At 34.1% G+C, this 16218-nt stretch overlaps 3 protein-coding genes across 6 annotated transcripts in view; 1 reads left to right on the top strand and 2 right to left on the bottom strand.

The window, feature by feature from the left end:
* Positions 1-701: 701 nt before the first annotated feature.
* On the top strand, positions 702-12166 carry LOC136784655 (mini-chromosome maintenance complex-binding protein-like). Of its 2 annotated transcripts, XM_066745486.1 has the most exons (9): positions 702-1672; positions 2167-2468; positions 2554-2883; positions 10181-10521; positions 10590-10921; positions 10991-11170; positions 11276-11519; positions 11588-11758; positions 11848-12099. In XM_066745486.1, the coding sequence occupies exons 1-9, from the start codon at positions 1626-1628 to the stop codon at positions 12055-12057; spliced, it is 2157 nt and encodes a 718-aa protein (XP_066601583.1). In that variant the 5' UTR covers positions 702-1625; the 3' UTR covers positions 12058-12099. The 2 variants fall into 2 exon arrangements, with proteins under 2 accessions (XP_066601583.1, XP_066601584.1); XM_066745487.1 differs by lacking the exons at positions 702-1672; positions 2167-2468; positions 2554-2883 and adding exons at positions 9340-9482; positions 9631-9905 and having other exon boundaries at positions 10153-10521; positions 11848-12166.
* On the bottom strand, positions 3000-9089 carry LOC136784660 (RNA-binding protein cabeza-like). Of its 3 annotated transcripts, none has more exons than XM_066745497.1 (8): positions 8921-9089; positions 8024-8380; positions 7870-7939; positions 6431-6462; positions 4694-4821; positions 4245-4609; positions 3856-4131; positions 3000-3769 (listed from the first exon to the last, which is right to left on the bottom strand). In XM_066745497.1, exons 1-8 carry the CDS (start codon positions 8931-8933, stop codon positions 3730-3732), a joined length of 1281 nt encoding a protein of 426 aa, XP_066601594.1. In that variant the 5' UTR covers positions 8934-9089; the 3' UTR covers positions 3000-3729. The 3 variants fall into 3 exon arrangements, with proteins under 3 accessions (XP_066601594.1, XP_066601593.1, XP_066601592.1); XM_066745496.1 differs by having other exon boundaries at positions 6431-6459; positions 7870-7948; positions 8921-9088; XM_066745495.1 differs by having other exon boundaries at positions 7870-7948; positions 8921-9087.
* A 59-nt stretch (positions 12167-12225) lies between the features above and the next one.
* The window catches only part of Ip6k (Inositol hexakisphosphate kinase), a 334638-nt gene continuing 330645 nt past the window's right edge, over positions 12226-16218 (bottom strand). Inside the window, exons 9-13 of the mRNA XM_066745490.1 lie at positions 13747-13822; positions 13505-13670; positions 13188-13406; positions 12810-13056; positions 12226-12749 (exon numbers count right to left, since the gene is read on the bottom strand). Coding sequence (XP_066601587.1) covers positions 12869-13056; positions 13188-13406; positions 13505-13670; positions 13747-13822 — 649 coding nt within the window. The 3' untranslated portion in view covers positions 12226-12749; positions 12810-12868. The remainder of the gene's footprint in view (positions 12750-12809; positions 13057-13187; positions 13407-13504; positions 13671-13746; positions 13823-16218) is intronic.

Below are 16218 nucleotides of genomic sequence, written 5' to 3'. Positions count from 1 at the left end.
GATGTATTTTTAGCCACTTTTCGTAAGCTTAACTTGCTGAAGTAATTCTTTTTATAATAAACATTTTTACATAATTTTGATTCATCTTGTAATTACGTCAGTGCTTCAATACGATCGGTTTAATGAATTCTATGCAATCGTGTGATTTGTGTGGTAATTGACGAGTCCCGTTTAGCTGCAGTTGCGTCAAGAAAAATTCTAGTACTTATTTAAAAATACAAAATTTGTTTAAAAGACCGCGCAAATTCAATCGCAATTTCAATAAATTTCGATATAAATAAGGTAGGTAAAGTGAGTAACGATCTTCGATTCGGATACTGATTGTTAGGTGGTTACCCCGTTCAGAGTGTAAACGTCAGAACTTCGAAAGTCAGAGCTACCAAACTGAGTATTTTCTACTTGTCGCATGCGCAAAACAATGTGGCTGACCTATCTCCTTCGTATGATTGGGAATTGGAACACACAGTTGCAATTATATAATAATATTTAGAAAATTCAATAATTATATCATAAATCACAGATTTCAAAAATTGTTTTAAATTTATATTCGATAGAAAGTATATACATATAAATATATTTCCTAAATATTTTCAGTTATTTAAGCATAAATTAATATTTGCCATCGTTTCTTTATTTTCTATTGTTTATAAAAATAAAATCGATACACAATATGAGCTGAAATATATTTGTTTACATTCGGTTTCAAAGTCGTTAAAGGTCGTATAAATTATACTATATATTAATCATATGAATTATTATGATTAATTATGTTTTTAATTGGCTAATCTTTATACCTGGATATTTAATTTGATTATTTCTATGATGAAATACCGCATATGGACAATATTATTTATACGTATAATATATTCTACAATTTACTTTTAAATGTATTTTTTTTCTATTATAGATACTAAGTAAATAAGGTAAAACAGCAGCCAGGTAACAGTGTATAACGCAATTCAAACAAATTTTGCACTTTACCCAAGGACGACCTATTTATTGAAAATTTGGAATATAATTAAAGAAATCAGAAAATACAAGGAAATCAAACTATTGAAAAACTGCATATGGTTGCTCATCTTTAGTTATTATTAAGTCAATGGACAAAGCACGATAAGAAACATTGCATGAAGTATGCGTTTTCGTTATTGGCAATTTCGCAGTAACTACAAATTCGAGTATATAAAATTTTATACACATATATCTCTATAATCGTCGTTTTTTGTTGTCACCGCTGTCACTTTGAATAAAATCACTAACGTTTATCTTTATTCAATGATAGCTGAACGATTTCCCCATTTTTTCACTTTGCCAATCTCGATGTGGTATATTCCGTCCAGAATATTCGACGCGAGTCGTCACTCGTCATTCGACTAGTCGAGCAAGAGCGAGACCAGTCGGGAATTGTGATGACTATACCATGCATCAAACTATATTTTCATTACCTCCACCAATAAGACTCCAGTACGAAATTTACGCATAGAAATATCACTGACGTGTCCCGTGAAGCTACTTCAACGATTCATGATCATTGTGGATACACCAGGACATACGTTGATACATTGCTATACGTGCAAAAATTAGAGAAAAGGTTTGGTACTCTAGTGAAAGTCAGCAGCTAGATCATGGCAAGTTTAATAAATACTTTTGTGAATTCCTTCAGCAACAAATTGTAAGTATATCTTTTACGAACCGTAAAATTTAACTTTCCCCTAAAATTCAGACTTTTCTTTTAACGAATTTTGCAATTGCATTTTGCATTAATATTACGTATACTGTTTACGCGCACAACCTTCGTACATCAGCATCTGTGTAGCTAGTATTAGTAGCATCGTTAACTAGATTAAAATGCTAAAAATATAAGTTTATATTTATCAAAGAAAGCAAAATCGTTCTATTGCGCCATTTACGCCCTTTGGATACATAACAATTGCAAATTGTGACGCCTCCTTATCTTTCGTGAGATGGCAATATTAACTTTGTCTTGCAACTTGTTCAAAGCTCATATTCTAGAAGTTTACCTGAATTTAATTACCTTTACTGTCCAGCTTTCTACGCTTCTGTCGCGATGACAATGACGTGTACTTTACAGTTATGAAAAGTCATATGTGAAAAGCTCGTCAAAGATTTAAAACCAAATGTTTTTAAAATTAATTTTATTTTCAGAGATGCTCCTCTTAAGCAACACTTGAAAAATGTTTATGGTTGCTTATCCCTATCAACAGTTTCAGCTGCTGCAGGAGCTTATGTACACTTGTACACAGAGCTCTTGCAGGCTAATTTTCTTACAACAATTGCAACATTGGGCCTTTTATTAGCTCTAATGGGTACAGCTGATAATGGCAAAAATCAAAAGAAACGTCTTGGATATTTATTAGGATTTGCATTTCTTTCTGGTCTTGGAATGGGTCCATTACTAGATGTAGTAATCAGGATCAATCCAAGCATAATTGTTACTGCTTTAATGAGTATGTTACTTTTTTGCCCTATAGTTTTTTCTTTTTTCCATTCTTTCACATACAAATAATTTAAAGTATTTTTCTGTAATTTTAGGCACAACTATATTATTTATGTCATTCAGCATTTCTGCGCTTTTGGCAGAAAGGGGCTACTGGTTATATCTCGGTGGCACTTTGTTCAGTATGGTGAACATTATGGTTATATTTTCACTTGCAAATATATTCCTACGCTCCACTCTTATTTACCAAGCACATCTTTACATTGGATTATTTTTAATGTGTGGATTTGTAATTTATGACACTCAATTGATCATTGAGAAATTTCATATGCGCAACAAAGATTATATTGCTCATTCCTTGGATCTCTTCATTGATTTTATTGGGATTTTCCGCCATCTTTTAGTTATTCTTACACAAAAGGTAAGTGCATAAAAATATATTTACCTTCTATAAGTCTAAAGTTGAATATTGGTTATTGTTTTAATTATTAAATTTTTATGTTAAAGGAACAACAGGAGCAGCGTAAGCGTAAAGAATAAGATGCTGAATGCACTGTGAACTGCAGAAAAATCATACATTTCAAAAAAATCCAAAATAAACTAGAAGTCTTCATTATCCTATCCATGCATAGATATATTATATACATTGATATATACGTATTATAGTATACAATGTTTCATCATCCGAAAACAAAACAAAGTTATATTTACAGTAAGGCAGTAAGAACATTTAAACCATGAAAAAATTATAATAGCGGCATCTCACTTGCCATTCAAAGCGTTTTAATCGTCGTATATGAACTGTACAGAAGAAATGTATTTATTTTGTATCACTAATATTCCTACCTTCCTTTCGGTTACACTAATTGTTTAGGTTTATATACATATACATTCATAATAAATTGATTGTACTATATTTTTAACTTTCAATAAACGAAAATTTCCCAGTTTCACATTGTAATGGTGAGTGCCATTTACTCTTTTTCGAGATATTTGTTGCAAGTAAAATAATAGCAATTTCTCTTTACTAGTCTAAAGTCTTATTTATTAGAAACTATTTTTACATAGATGATCATCAATGGTATGAATACAAAACAAAATTGATAGTCGTACAATATTTCTGTTAATATAAAAAGAGATTAGATATATTGATTGACAATGATTTTTTAGCAGCTGTGTATCGCCATACTTATTATTATATACGTTGACACTGTATACAAATTGTTTACAGACGGTTTCGACGATGATTCTCATCCGTCGCTTCATTATAATTAATATGGACGCTGACGATCTCTGTCCCTGTCTCCCCGACTGAAAATAAAAATATGTTCGTTAGAAGTACTTAAAAATAAATAATTATTGATAAGATGTAAATTTGTTAAAAAAAAAACACTAACCCGCCACCACCTCTCATCGGTCCTCCTCTACCACCGCCTCCACGACCTCTATCTCCACCACGGAATCCTCCGCGGCCACCTCTGTCACCGCCACGGCCACCCCGATCTCCTCTAAATCCACCGTGACCTCCTCGATCACCACCACCTCCACGGCCTCCACGGCCGCCACCACCGCCGCCACCACCACCACCAGCACCTTCTGGTTTTGAGCTTTTGCATATATTACAGTGATCCCTCCAAGCAAAGTTTGTATTGCCACAGTCTGGGTTGGGACACCTAAAAATATTTAAGTCAATAATGAACAAAAATACTAAAGAAGAACACAGACAAACCTGCTACAATGATATTCTTAAATATCATAAATAGCGTGAATTTTATATTTATACTACCTCCAATCTCCACCACGTCCACCTCCGTCGCGTCTATCGTCGCCTCCGCCTCCGCCTCCGCGGTGATGATCATCCCTGTCATTGCCGCCTCCACCACGGCCTCCACCAAATCCACCCCTACCACGGCCGCCACCACCTCCACGACCGCCGCCGCCACCGCCACTGCGGTTTCCTTGCCAACTACTCTTGTGCTGGGCAATTTGCACTTTAATCGTGCAGCCTTTAAAATCTTTACCATCAAACCAGTCAATAGCAGATCTAGCTGCGTTCTGATCATCGTACGTTACAGTTGCTTCTCCCTTTGATTTTCCGGTATTCTTGTCTTTGTACATCCATACTTTTGGCTTGCCAGTGCGCTTGTCATTCTGTTGAAAAAGATGAGAGCAGTTATTTAAAAAGTATATCTCCATTTTCTCTTTATAAATGGATGAAAGTAGTTAAAGGCGTACCTTGATAAGTCCAATAGCTCCAAAATGTTGGCAAATTTCATCTTCAGATATAGATGGATCCATGCCAGATACGAATATCGTGTCCTCTTGTACAACCATTCCATCGCCACCACTGCGGTCGCCGTAGCCTGTAATGCAACAGGAATTAACAAGCCGTTTCGTGGATACCCTAATTTAATCGTAGTAATAAAAATGCTCAAATCTACAGTCCCTAACTTTCTACACGAAACTAAGCTAACTTTGGAAGGGAGACGCTCGACTCAATTGATACGTAACAATATAAACTACGTAGGTAATAACATTATTTCTCTAATTTCATAAGGAAAAAAGCTCCAATCGAAGCGCTGAGTGATAAGTAAAATTACTAAATGGTGTGAAATTAGTTCTGGTTCGTTAGCCCTTTACGTTTTATTTTTATTATACGCAGTAAATCAACTTTCATCCAAGGAATATTTAGGAAAAATTTAACATGAGAAAAAATTCACCTTGACATTATTATTATTTTCGTAAATTTCTTTACACTAGATACTTTTTTATTTCTCCCTCTCTTTCTCTGTTTTTGACAGAAGATTAGACCCCTGTTTCACTTTCTTCCTTTTCTCTGACACCATTGAGACACCATTAAATTAAAAATATGATCCATGGTAGTAGATATTAATACTTAAATAAAGATCACCAATCGGATCATTCTTCTGGCAACTTTTCATCTCCAACCAATCTATTAAGACGATATATTTTCGCCGTATTACGTAAAACACCATATCGGCTTGCGTTGATATTTTTATTCAGATGCATGTATTTTAAATCACTTACTAAGCCCATTCGATAAACCGAAACATTTTACCAATGAGAAATACAGTCAGTCGATTATCTTCCCTTGAATCGCAATAAAAATAATCGTATACGCTCTATTATTCCTTCGTTAATACACTATTAGAAAAATCTACAAAATAATTAATGAGTACCCTCACTTTTCGAACGTATCTTAAAAGCTATAAAAATCCCTGGTCCCCTAAAACTTCATTTTGTACAAACAGCACACACACAATTCTAGATATTTCTCAACACTTAATAATAATACGTAGAGAACACAGGGTTGCAGCTTAACATACAAAAGGGCTGCAACATCATTTTTCCCCACATAAATTTTCTGCTTCGGTAGAAAAAAGTATCATTCTCACCAGCTGCCTTTTACATTTTCTTTTTCTCTAACCACACGCTCTAGAAAAAAGTTACATGGTTTTTCCCTGAGACTCTCTGCTTTAGTAAAAACTCGGACGATTGCCTTATCCAAATAAACAACTAAATACTCAAATCTTAAACGAAACGAAAGATTAACCGAAAACTTTAAGAGATTCAAAATATTGTTGCATTAATAATTAATAAATGCATTTATATTACGCGGCGTTGATTCTGGGAAAAAATGCTGTACCGTTAAATTATATGATTAAGCAATAAAAAAAGCTAAAATTATTTGAAAGAAAAAGCAAATGGTGATCAAATGCGGCAGTATACTAAAGCAATGAAGGCACTGTCGTTATAATTATTGTTTATAAAATATATCAATTAGTTCTGTGCATACATTAATTGTTGCGACAGAGAGTCGTAATATATACCCCTAACAATGTTGCATAGCAGCCCTTTCATATAATACGAGTAACCGAGTATTTAGATTGTAAATATTAGAGTGAAAGCGTGAATAGCACCAGACCAGTACAGACAGTCTGGTGCATTTACCTTTGTTATAACCACCACGGCCACCGCCACTGCTAAAACAGAAGCAGATATACCAATGAGTCGACTCATGGACACACTGATCGATCGATCGATGCATGGCGATTCAAATGCTGCTCGCCACCATTTCTTCTTGATGTTCCTACTGTCTAAATGTCTGAATGTGGTCATCATATATTACATTATCCTTAATTATGTCAAGTTTGGTAACGTCAGTCAGTTTTAGTCCAGCAATCATCGCAGCATCGCGTTTAGCGATGTATTGCTAGCTTGTATCTCACGCTAACGCTAGCGATCAAGCATAGCTGCTGTTAATACTTCTATTCTCATTTGCATTTATACGTGTGTAAAAATTAACAGATTATAAATCGCTATTCTTATTAAATATATTTAAATATATAAAATATTGTACAGTAACAAATCGTTGAACAAGAGATTACCATTTATAGTTTATTACAAATTAAAAACAGTTTACTTCTATTATTATTATGAAATCCACATGTACAAAGTATACACATGTTAGTAGACATACATGTGTATATATAGGGTCTGCTAGTTGAATCTCTTCAGAGTACAGTTGTAAAGACATGGATTACTGTAACTATAAGTTATATTAAAATTTGCCAAAAGACCTCTCTGAATATAAATAGCAAGGCATTTCATAAAGTCTTATGCAAAATTTTAATATCACTTATAGTTATGGAAATACATATCTTTTCGTATATATCTTCTGAAGCATTTTAACTAGTAGATTCTACATACATACATTTATATGATTAATCAGTACTTTACTTTTAATTCAAGCAGTTAAAACATAGCATGTGTTACTTACACATACTGGTACTCAAGATGTTTTTAATAGATTTGTAATTCTGATAATTATATACAAAAACAAACATTTAATAATTAAAATACAGATAAAAGTGTAATCTCTTGAAATTTCTTTAAACATATTAAGATAGGTTGCCTCTTTAACTTGGTTCTTTGATTTATTAGTGATAATGTAATTACAGTGGCCTTGTAATTAAACGGAGGTACCAGTCATTTATAAATCGATGACCCATGCAAACCTTTTGCAATGTATTATCTTGTAGTTGTCATGAACCTTATAACAATGCACAACCTGTCTGCATAATATACCAAGTAAAATATTTTGTCATTTGTCATATACAACCTGTTTTTACCTTCTTACCAGTTATACCTGTGCGTTAAACCTGTAGGCACACTTCAAACATATTAACACCCAATAGGCATGAAACCAGTTTTCAAAAAGGCAAGATGAGTTTTTCATAATAGTCATAGCATATACCTTTACTTGATTCAAATATTTTACCTTTCAATAGAATATTATTATGGGTTTTTTCCAAACTCTGCTATCCCTTTCTCTTTGCACTTTTTCTCTCTGCTCTATTTAATTAAATATAATTTGAACATTAACTTACTTGTAATTGCCACCAGAGCGATCACCATAGCCTCCACGGTCACCGTATCGACCGCCTCCACCCCCACCACCTCCTTGGCCTAATCAGTTAGATTAATAAGTGAATAACATTGAAAATTAATTATTATAATGATTAATGTTTTTCACAAACTTACTTCCACCATAGCTTCCTCCAGAATTACGATTGTATCCTCCTCCAGATCCACTGTTACTGCTACCACCATGACCATAGCTCCCTCCTCCACTGTAGTTATTTCCACCACTGCCAGAGCCACCACCACTGCTGTTATAATTACTCTGATAACCACCCTGACTTTGAGGCTGGTTATAATCCTGTCCACCAGTTGTATAGCTACTATAATTGTAGCTACCTCCACTACTAGGAGGTGGTTGGCTATATTGATTATAACCACCACCTCCTGTTGTAGGTGGAGGATACGATGTATCCTGTCCACCAGAAGGTGGTGGCTGGGAATACTGATTGTATCCCTGTTGTTGGTAACTCGAATACTCTATAATAAATAATAATGCAATTAAAGTATACAACCCTAACAATTATAAACTTTATTAAAATAATTTTTTTAATTGCAAAATAGTTCCAAAAATAATACCTAGCTGCATCTTTTACAATACAAAACAAAAGTTTCTCTTTACTCTGTATGGACATGCATATATTCGTTTTTACTATCATAAATATTGCATTAAAAAGTTAATTTCCAAATATCGATTAGCACGGTGTAAGTATACGTATATACAAATGAAAGTTTAATCGCAATAAAGCGATATGAATTTTTTAGTTAATTATTGGCTAGTATTTTAGAACAATTTATTCTAAAAATACTTTCTTCTGACCGAGATTAATTAAGATTACGGACAATGGGAAGCGTGGCTTGAGGCGTGGCAATATTTTATGAAAAGACGCGCTCTGTAGAATTTTATATTATATTTACTCTCCGGCAAAGTATTATTTAACAAAGTCAAAACAAACAAAAATCGAAAGTAAGGAAGAAATATTTATGGAGCAAATGATATATATATTTAAAAATACTTACGACTATCCGTCATCCTGACTCGTTCGGTGCAAAAGCAACCTCAAACAAATTGGTTGAAGAAGCAGAGCACGTAATGGCGGGAATGAATCGGTTTCTCTTGGAACCACACTCTCCAAACACAACTACACCAGTCACACCGCAGCGTAGTAATAATCGAGCCTCTTCAGGACGGAGAAAGAGAAAGGAGATTCTGCGCTCACGGCTCGGTGAGACCGGCTTCGAGGCGTGTTCATGAATGGAGCAAGCACGTTAACTACACGACGCCCATAAGGAAATCTTTCCAATTAGCCTAAAAATACAATCGGACACAAATGGTATATTGCATGTCACGCAAACTGTACATTTGTGTCAATTTAAGCCAATTGGAAAGTAGTACATACAGTAGTGCGAAGTAGTGCGAGTGGATATGATTCGTGTGGAATTTGTGGATACGGCTGTTGTATGTAGACAAAATGAGCGCGAACTGCCGCGACCGCGAAACTTATTATTAACATTTATGTAGCTGTTCTGTTGTTGGCCGCTGCTAGGTTCTGTTAGAAACTTAATATTTCAAATATGACTTGTAAGTATTCATGCCTAATTATTTATAAATGTTGGTTTTTTAAGTATTTTACTAAAGACTTATTAACATTTTAATGTTTTTGGTAAACTAATTTACTGAGGTTAGACTGTAACAAAACATTTCGATTTTTAAATTATATTTTCATTAGCTGTTTCAGTAATTGAATGGACTCTTGATTACTTTCGAGAAAATGAAGCAGCTTGTAAGCTTATTTTACAAGATGAGGCTATGATAAAAGACGTACCATCATTAAATAAGTATTCATTTGACTACTTTAAAGATAAACAATTTGTACATTTTCGTGGAATGATTCAAGATATGTATAATCCAGAGATCTATTTTGAGGAGTATGAAGTTAAAAACCTTATTAGTGGACAAAGTGAAATACGGTATGGGAAATATTCTGATGCTGCACAATGTACGGTAAGAATTTTATACACTTAAAATTTCCTATAGCCTTGATGGAGCATCATTTTAAACTCAACTAACAACTATTTAGTATCCAGAGTATGATGCAGGCTTAGAACAATTTATTGGTAATTTACAGGTGTGAGAAACTTTAAGAATAGTTTATCTCATGTATAGTATTACCAACAATTTTTTATACTTATAACTTCAATTTATATACTTTTATCACTAAAAGGTACGAAATAATAATTTGTATTAATAGGATCATGAAGAAATTGTATTCGACTCAGATAAAAATAAAAATTCTGAAAGACAATCATATATAGTAATATCAGTGCCAGGTATTAATGACTGGGCTAAAGAAAAAGTTACAAAAATGGAATACCCATTCAGTAATATGACTGCAAGTCAATCTAATAAGAGAAATCATGATATGAATCTTGTAGAAAATATGGATTGCTCTGAGCCTGTCAAAAAGAAGCTTATTACTAAAACAGCAAACTCAGATGAAAAAATAACAGAAAATAATGATCCACAAATAAATCCTGCGAAAATTAAGAAAATACCAACAAAGTCTTATTTATTAAATTTTCCAATACCTATAGAAGATGGTAAAGCTTGTATTGTAAAGGTATTTGCAGCAATAATTATATTGTATATATTAGTGAGATATATTTACCATTGCTATATATCTTTTAGATTTATGAAGAAGACTCTTTATTGAAATTAAATCAAATCATTGATATTTTTGGTTTTATCTCATTTGATCCACTTTTAAATAATGTTAGTAATTTGGAACAAGAGAATGATGATGACATGGAATTGGCAACTCATAATCCACCAGCTTCTATTATTCCTCGCTTACATGCGATAAAAATATTTGAAGTGAGCAGACATGAAATTGATAATAGTCCAGAAATCATTTTAAATGCTGAGTTTATTAGAGGTGAACTTCGATTGGTTTTGAGCCAGCTGCTATTTGGAGATGAGCTAGCTGCAGACTATTTGATTTGTCATTTACTTTCCTCAGTGTAAGGATCATATTTATTTTTTCATTATATTAATTCTTAATACTTTTATTATTAAAATTTCTGTTATAGGTACATAAGGAAGGATAATCTTTGTCTTGGAGCATTTCCATTAAATATTACTCATTTTCCATTAGATAAGTTTGATAATTTTGCAAAAGATTTTTATGAATTTATAAAATTGTTTGTGAAGAAAAGTCATTGCTGGACAATTACACTCAAAAGTTTAAATGAATTGAATTTTACACCAAAGTAATTTTTTTTCATTACTAGCATATTTATGCTATATAACTTTAAATTCTTCAATTTGAAGATATTTATAATATTATTAATGAATGTTTATATTTTTTATTTTAGAAAAGATTACGAATGTAATCGATTAACTAGTGGTATACTCCAACTGAGTAAAAATACGCATCTTGTAATAGATGAAACTGAATTAACTGCTGGTCATGTTACATCACATGGTCGAGAAAATTTTAAAGCTGTCTCTGATATAATAAGATTCCAAAGCCTAAATTATGATTTTAAATTTTATAACATGCCATATGAAACTGATTTGCCTGTTTTGATTTTATCACGAAGTAAATCGATGTTTCCAGTAAGTGAACTTGTAAATTAAATTAAGATTCAGAAAGAGTACTGCATAAATTATTTTCACGCTTTAAGTGCCCTATGCAAGTTGTGCTAAATGTAGATGAAGATTCAGAAAAGATGTATCCACAAGTTATAGAAGCGACGCATCAATTTCTGAAGGATGAGATCAGATTGACAAGAATTCGTCAATATTTGGAAGTTTTAAAATTCACCGATTTTCAATTTACCGAGGATGTGACAAAGGTGAGTTTCACATATTTATATTTATACTTATAAAAATGCACTAATTTTTCTTTTGTTTGTTAAACAATAATATTATATACAATGGTCAGGTGGCCCAAGAAGATTTTGTGAAAATGCGACGGTCAAATAGTCAAATCACTGGTGATGATCTTCATTCTTTAATGGTACTCGCTAGACTGTTATCTCTATCATATGGGCACAAATCATTGCAACTTGAATACTGGAAAAAAGCAATCGAAATGGAAGATGAAAGAAAAAGGAGGTTATCTGTACAAGCTGCAAAAACACAGCAAATCTAAGCAGTTAAATAATATAATTATTAAGGGTATATTTAAGTGTGTAAATAATTATTTTATAAATTATTTTGATACCTTTTATAACAATAAATCGATTTCTTTTTATTTTTTTGTTTTAATTTTTAAAGAGATTATTTTTTCAGAGACAGGAAAATAATTATTCATTCAAAGTGATTTGAAAAAATATGTTTAATAAAAAAAACCTTGAACATACATTGTAATAAACTTGCATGATGCATTAAGCTACATATATCCTGTTTCGTATATTGATGGTAAGTGCGTATAACTAAGTACGAAACAGAACTAGCATACCATGCACTGATAAAAGGGTCTTCTTGGAAAATATTTCTATACAGAAATATATTCAAAGATTCTATGAGGAAAAATAATTTTTTTATTACAATTAAACATTTGAACGTAATAATTGCTAAATATTACCATACCTACGTTTATATGAACAGATTCCTATTTTTTACTTATAAAATTTAAAATCTTGTGCGCAACGGTTAGGTATATACTATACATATATAACGATTCATTTTCCTGAACAAATAATACCAAACTCAAGCGTTTTAGATCCTTAGAAAAAATGGTTTTAATTCGTACAATCTAATCCATAGCTCCGTATAAAGTATTGATTTAGGAATCTTAAGTACGTATTGCGGGTAGTTTTATCGCTTCTGTATCACGCTATTCTAGAATCATGATTAAACTACATTGCTATTCTGTGAAGCTTCGACAAACCAGAGTCCTACCTTTTCTAATATTACAATCTCGTGTGATCACTCGTCCCTTCAGCGTATTCTTTTCCCAATCAAGCAGCTTTAACGGGCTGTATATTCTTTACAGCACTTAGTCTCTTTTCGCGCTCTCTTTGAACAAATTCTAATCCTTTTCTGGCTGCTTGAGCATAGCATTTGGAATGATCGACTTCTCCGCGAGCTCCAGGAATATGACCCGTGTACCCAACGATCGGTGGTCTCTCGGGACATATATGATAATCTGATGAAAGATCAGAAGCAAACAAATATATATATATATATATATACAACACAGTATATGATAAACAATAATTTTTAATAAACCGGAGCTAAGTTAAATTGTCTAGCAAACGTATCTGAATTATTTCCTACCAAACACTATTCTTTCATGATTGTGATCTACGTCATTTTCAGCATCATGCGGTCTAACACGAGACAGAAGATTTTCTTGATTCGCTTTCTCAGCTTGGGCTTTCATAGTTTCCATTCGCGCTCTCAATTTACTCTGCAGTTCGTGCCACTCCTTCGCACCTTCCTCCACGGCTCTCATAAATGGCAGTCCGTAACTGCTATTAAAGCCAGGAATATATCCTGAAAATTTAATTTCACTCCACGTTTCTCATCTCACTTAAATTGATTATTCGCGTATATCTGTATCTATAGACCAATCACTCTTGAAATTCACGTACCTGTGTATCCTAAAATATAGGGAGCTGCAGGTTTATGAAAATGTGTTTCATCCCTCCAGTTCTTCCTAGAGGTATTTTTCTCAGAATTAATCGGAGCCAGTACCTGATCCTTATCAGTGTTCGGTCTGTAAGGTCCAGTTTTTAAAATCTTTTTCTCAATAGACTCCTATAAATCATAACAACATGTAATATATAAATCTAGCGAATATTTCATTCTCTGCTCTTCAATAATGTTTCCTTACCTTTATTATGTCTTCCGTGTTCGCACCAAACCTCTTGCCAACTCGGAATTTCAGTGTAGGGCAGTGGCCAGTATATCTGCGGCATATGGAAACGATTCAACGGATCGTAATACATTTATTAACATACCGCTTATATACTATCGCTTCGTAATATGGAACATCCTTTCTCGCTTACGCGGTCCGAAGAATATTCATAATTTTAACCGATCTGTTTAGAAAAAGTTATATATAATAGGTGATTGCACAGAGCGGTGGCATAAAAATTTTAATGTAGTACGACTACACCGGTGACCCACTAAATCAAATCTCCGCTGTGTGACGGTCACGCTAGAACAAGCAATTGCCTTAGGTATATATATACAGCCAGCTCTCAAGTCATTCCTATCCGATTGTTATACGTTTCGGGATCGGCCAACTGAATCGTCACGCCACTTCGCATCCTCCGTTCGAAATGTCAATTTGACAATTATGAGTATAAACGTCATAAAACTCTCATGATCTTCCACACGTCTCGTCGCGTTATAACGGTGCGCTATATAACTGAGAAGAGTCGAAGGTTAAGTTTGGAGGGAAGATTAAACGCGCGCGTGATTGCTATGCTGCAGGAACTGGAAGGGCGCGGAACACTTTGGTACCAGGTTTGGTGCCAGCTGTGAGATTTAACGATCCAGCTCGTGCTAGATGCAATCTCGAAATCGAACAGTTTTCCGTCAAGGTCTCGTCTAAGATAAGCACGCATGCATTAACGCTAATTCCTTTCACGCTTAAAGAAATTCGTATACGTTTTGAGCGATCGACCGGAATTCGAAAGCAGAGATTACTAAACCAGAAACGCAGTCAACGGAGAAAAATTTATTGCTCTTTTCTTTTTACATATATCGTGCATAGATCCGCTTGTTGACCCGATGATAAGCAATCGGGTCTTCAAGGCGAAAAACAATTCGTCGTGGTTCTTATTGGTCCGTGGAATTACAACGTATTTTTTGTTGTTGTTGCTATATATATATATATATATATATATAGGTCTTCAATTTACAGATGTTGTGCAACGGAGAACAGGTGAGCCGGCGAGGACGTTTATTTTAGCCGACATAATCGAGTTGCAAATTTAATTAGATGTCAAGATCGAAGAAACTGGATAATTCTGAAGGACGTGTGCAAAGTTTACCATGGAATAAAATTTGTTCTTTTACATATAGAAACAAATACTTGATCTTACCCTGGTAAATGTGCTCCGTAGTTTTGACGAAAGAATTCTTGTCTCTGATTTTCAGTCGTGGGATCAAAAACCATGTTTTTTTACGATGCTTGCTTTCTTCATAACAACAGTTATCGTCTCGAGTCACGAGGACCGTGAGCGCGTGCCAAACTTATCACTGATCGCGGTGCATTTGTCATTTTTCCTTGACAAAATCTGTTTAATCTCACAGGTCTCCGGAAGCGTCTGTTGAATTACAGGGAAATGATGGAAATGCCATAATTAGAGGAAGTTTTTCATTGATAAAAGTGAAAAATGTTTGGAGTGTTGCTTTAGTGGAAGAGACGGACGCCGCGCGCCTAACCGGACAGGCGCGCCAGTGAAACAGAACTGTGTACGGCCCGGCCAAAGATACACGCAATCCGGCCGTCGGTCGTAGTCTCTTACCACTACTATAGTACGCTATAAGCGTCCGCGCCCCTCCATGCTTCCGGTGCAGGCCGCACCTATATAGCTACTTTTCAGCAATTTTCAGGGATTCGACTCTTTCAAGGACGCAGCACTCGAGTACCTGCAAAAAGAGTCTTTTGCTGAATAACAACGATATTTCTTTGCAAACAATTATTTTCTCTCGAAATCACGGTTCACCGACTTGTAACACTGCACCAACACCCCTTTACACCATTCGTTCGATAATATCGATTGTTTTCTCGTATTAATTGTCTTAAACAGATTCATAACTATAGCGTGATATTCACGACCTGCAAAAAAGAACGGTAACGACATCATTGCGATTGGTCTTTATTTTTTTAATAAATACTCCCAAAACATTCATAACTCACAATTTGCTTACGCTCCGATGAAAGGAGCGACCTTTGTTGCGAGGCGCGCTCGATAATATTGATCGACTATACTTGATAAATTATACTATATTTAATCAAATTCATTGTCATCTCGAATCGACCTATGGATGCGTGACTTGCGTTGTTTACAATTAAACTATTTATAATTTTGTCTGTTTTATGTTTGCTTGAGAAAAAAAGCGTGATCGTCTTTCGTGTACCGAGTTTTTTATGTTAATATTTTATGAAAAATTTCAGTACCATTTCTACCGATTAAAAACTGCAGTCACGCGAGTATCACGTGAGAGCCCAAAGAAATTTCTTCCATTTTTTATTCAAGGAGTAACATGCTAGGTGTCCTAAATACACTTAGGTACTTCTGAGGCTTACGTATAGCCTTGGCTATTTAGGAGCGATCAAATTTGATTGGAA

This window comes from Prorops nasuta, unplaced genomic scaffold, assembly GCF_024137725.1.
Source record: "Prorops nasuta isolate Cenicafe-Biocafe unplaced genomic scaffold, Cenicafe_Pnas_1.2 PNAS00062, whole genome shotgun sequence".
NCBI lineage: Eukaryota > Metazoa > Arthropoda > Insecta > Hymenoptera > Bethylidae > Prorops > Prorops nasuta.
This window is presented reverse-complemented; position numbering and strand designations above follow the sequence as displayed.

Excerpts from the sequence above, each read along its gene's own strand:
- LOC136784660 (XM_066745495.1), bottom strand. Across the intron at positions 4,822-6,430 it reads CCGTGGTGGTTATAACAAAG|GCTACGGCGACCGCAGTGGT; the intron begins GTAAATGCACCA and ends GTTGCATTACAG. Across the intron at positions 4,132-4,244 it reads GGACGTGGTGGAGATTGGAG|GTGTCCCAACCCAGACTGTG; the intron begins GTAGTATAAATA and ends AAATATTTTTAG.
- LOC136784655 (XM_066745486.1), top strand. The coding sequence starts at position 1,626 with ATGGCAAGTTTAATAAATACTTTTGTGAATTCCTTCAGCAACAAATT. Across the intron at positions 1,673-2,166 it reads AATTCCTTCAGCAACAAATT|AGATGCTCCTCTTAAGCAAC; the intron begins GTAAGTATATCT and ends TTTTATTTTCAG. Across the intron at positions 2,884-10,180 it reads TATTCTTACACAAAAGGTAA|ATAAAAATAAAAATTCTGAA; the intron begins GTGCATAAAAAT and ends TATTCGACTCAG.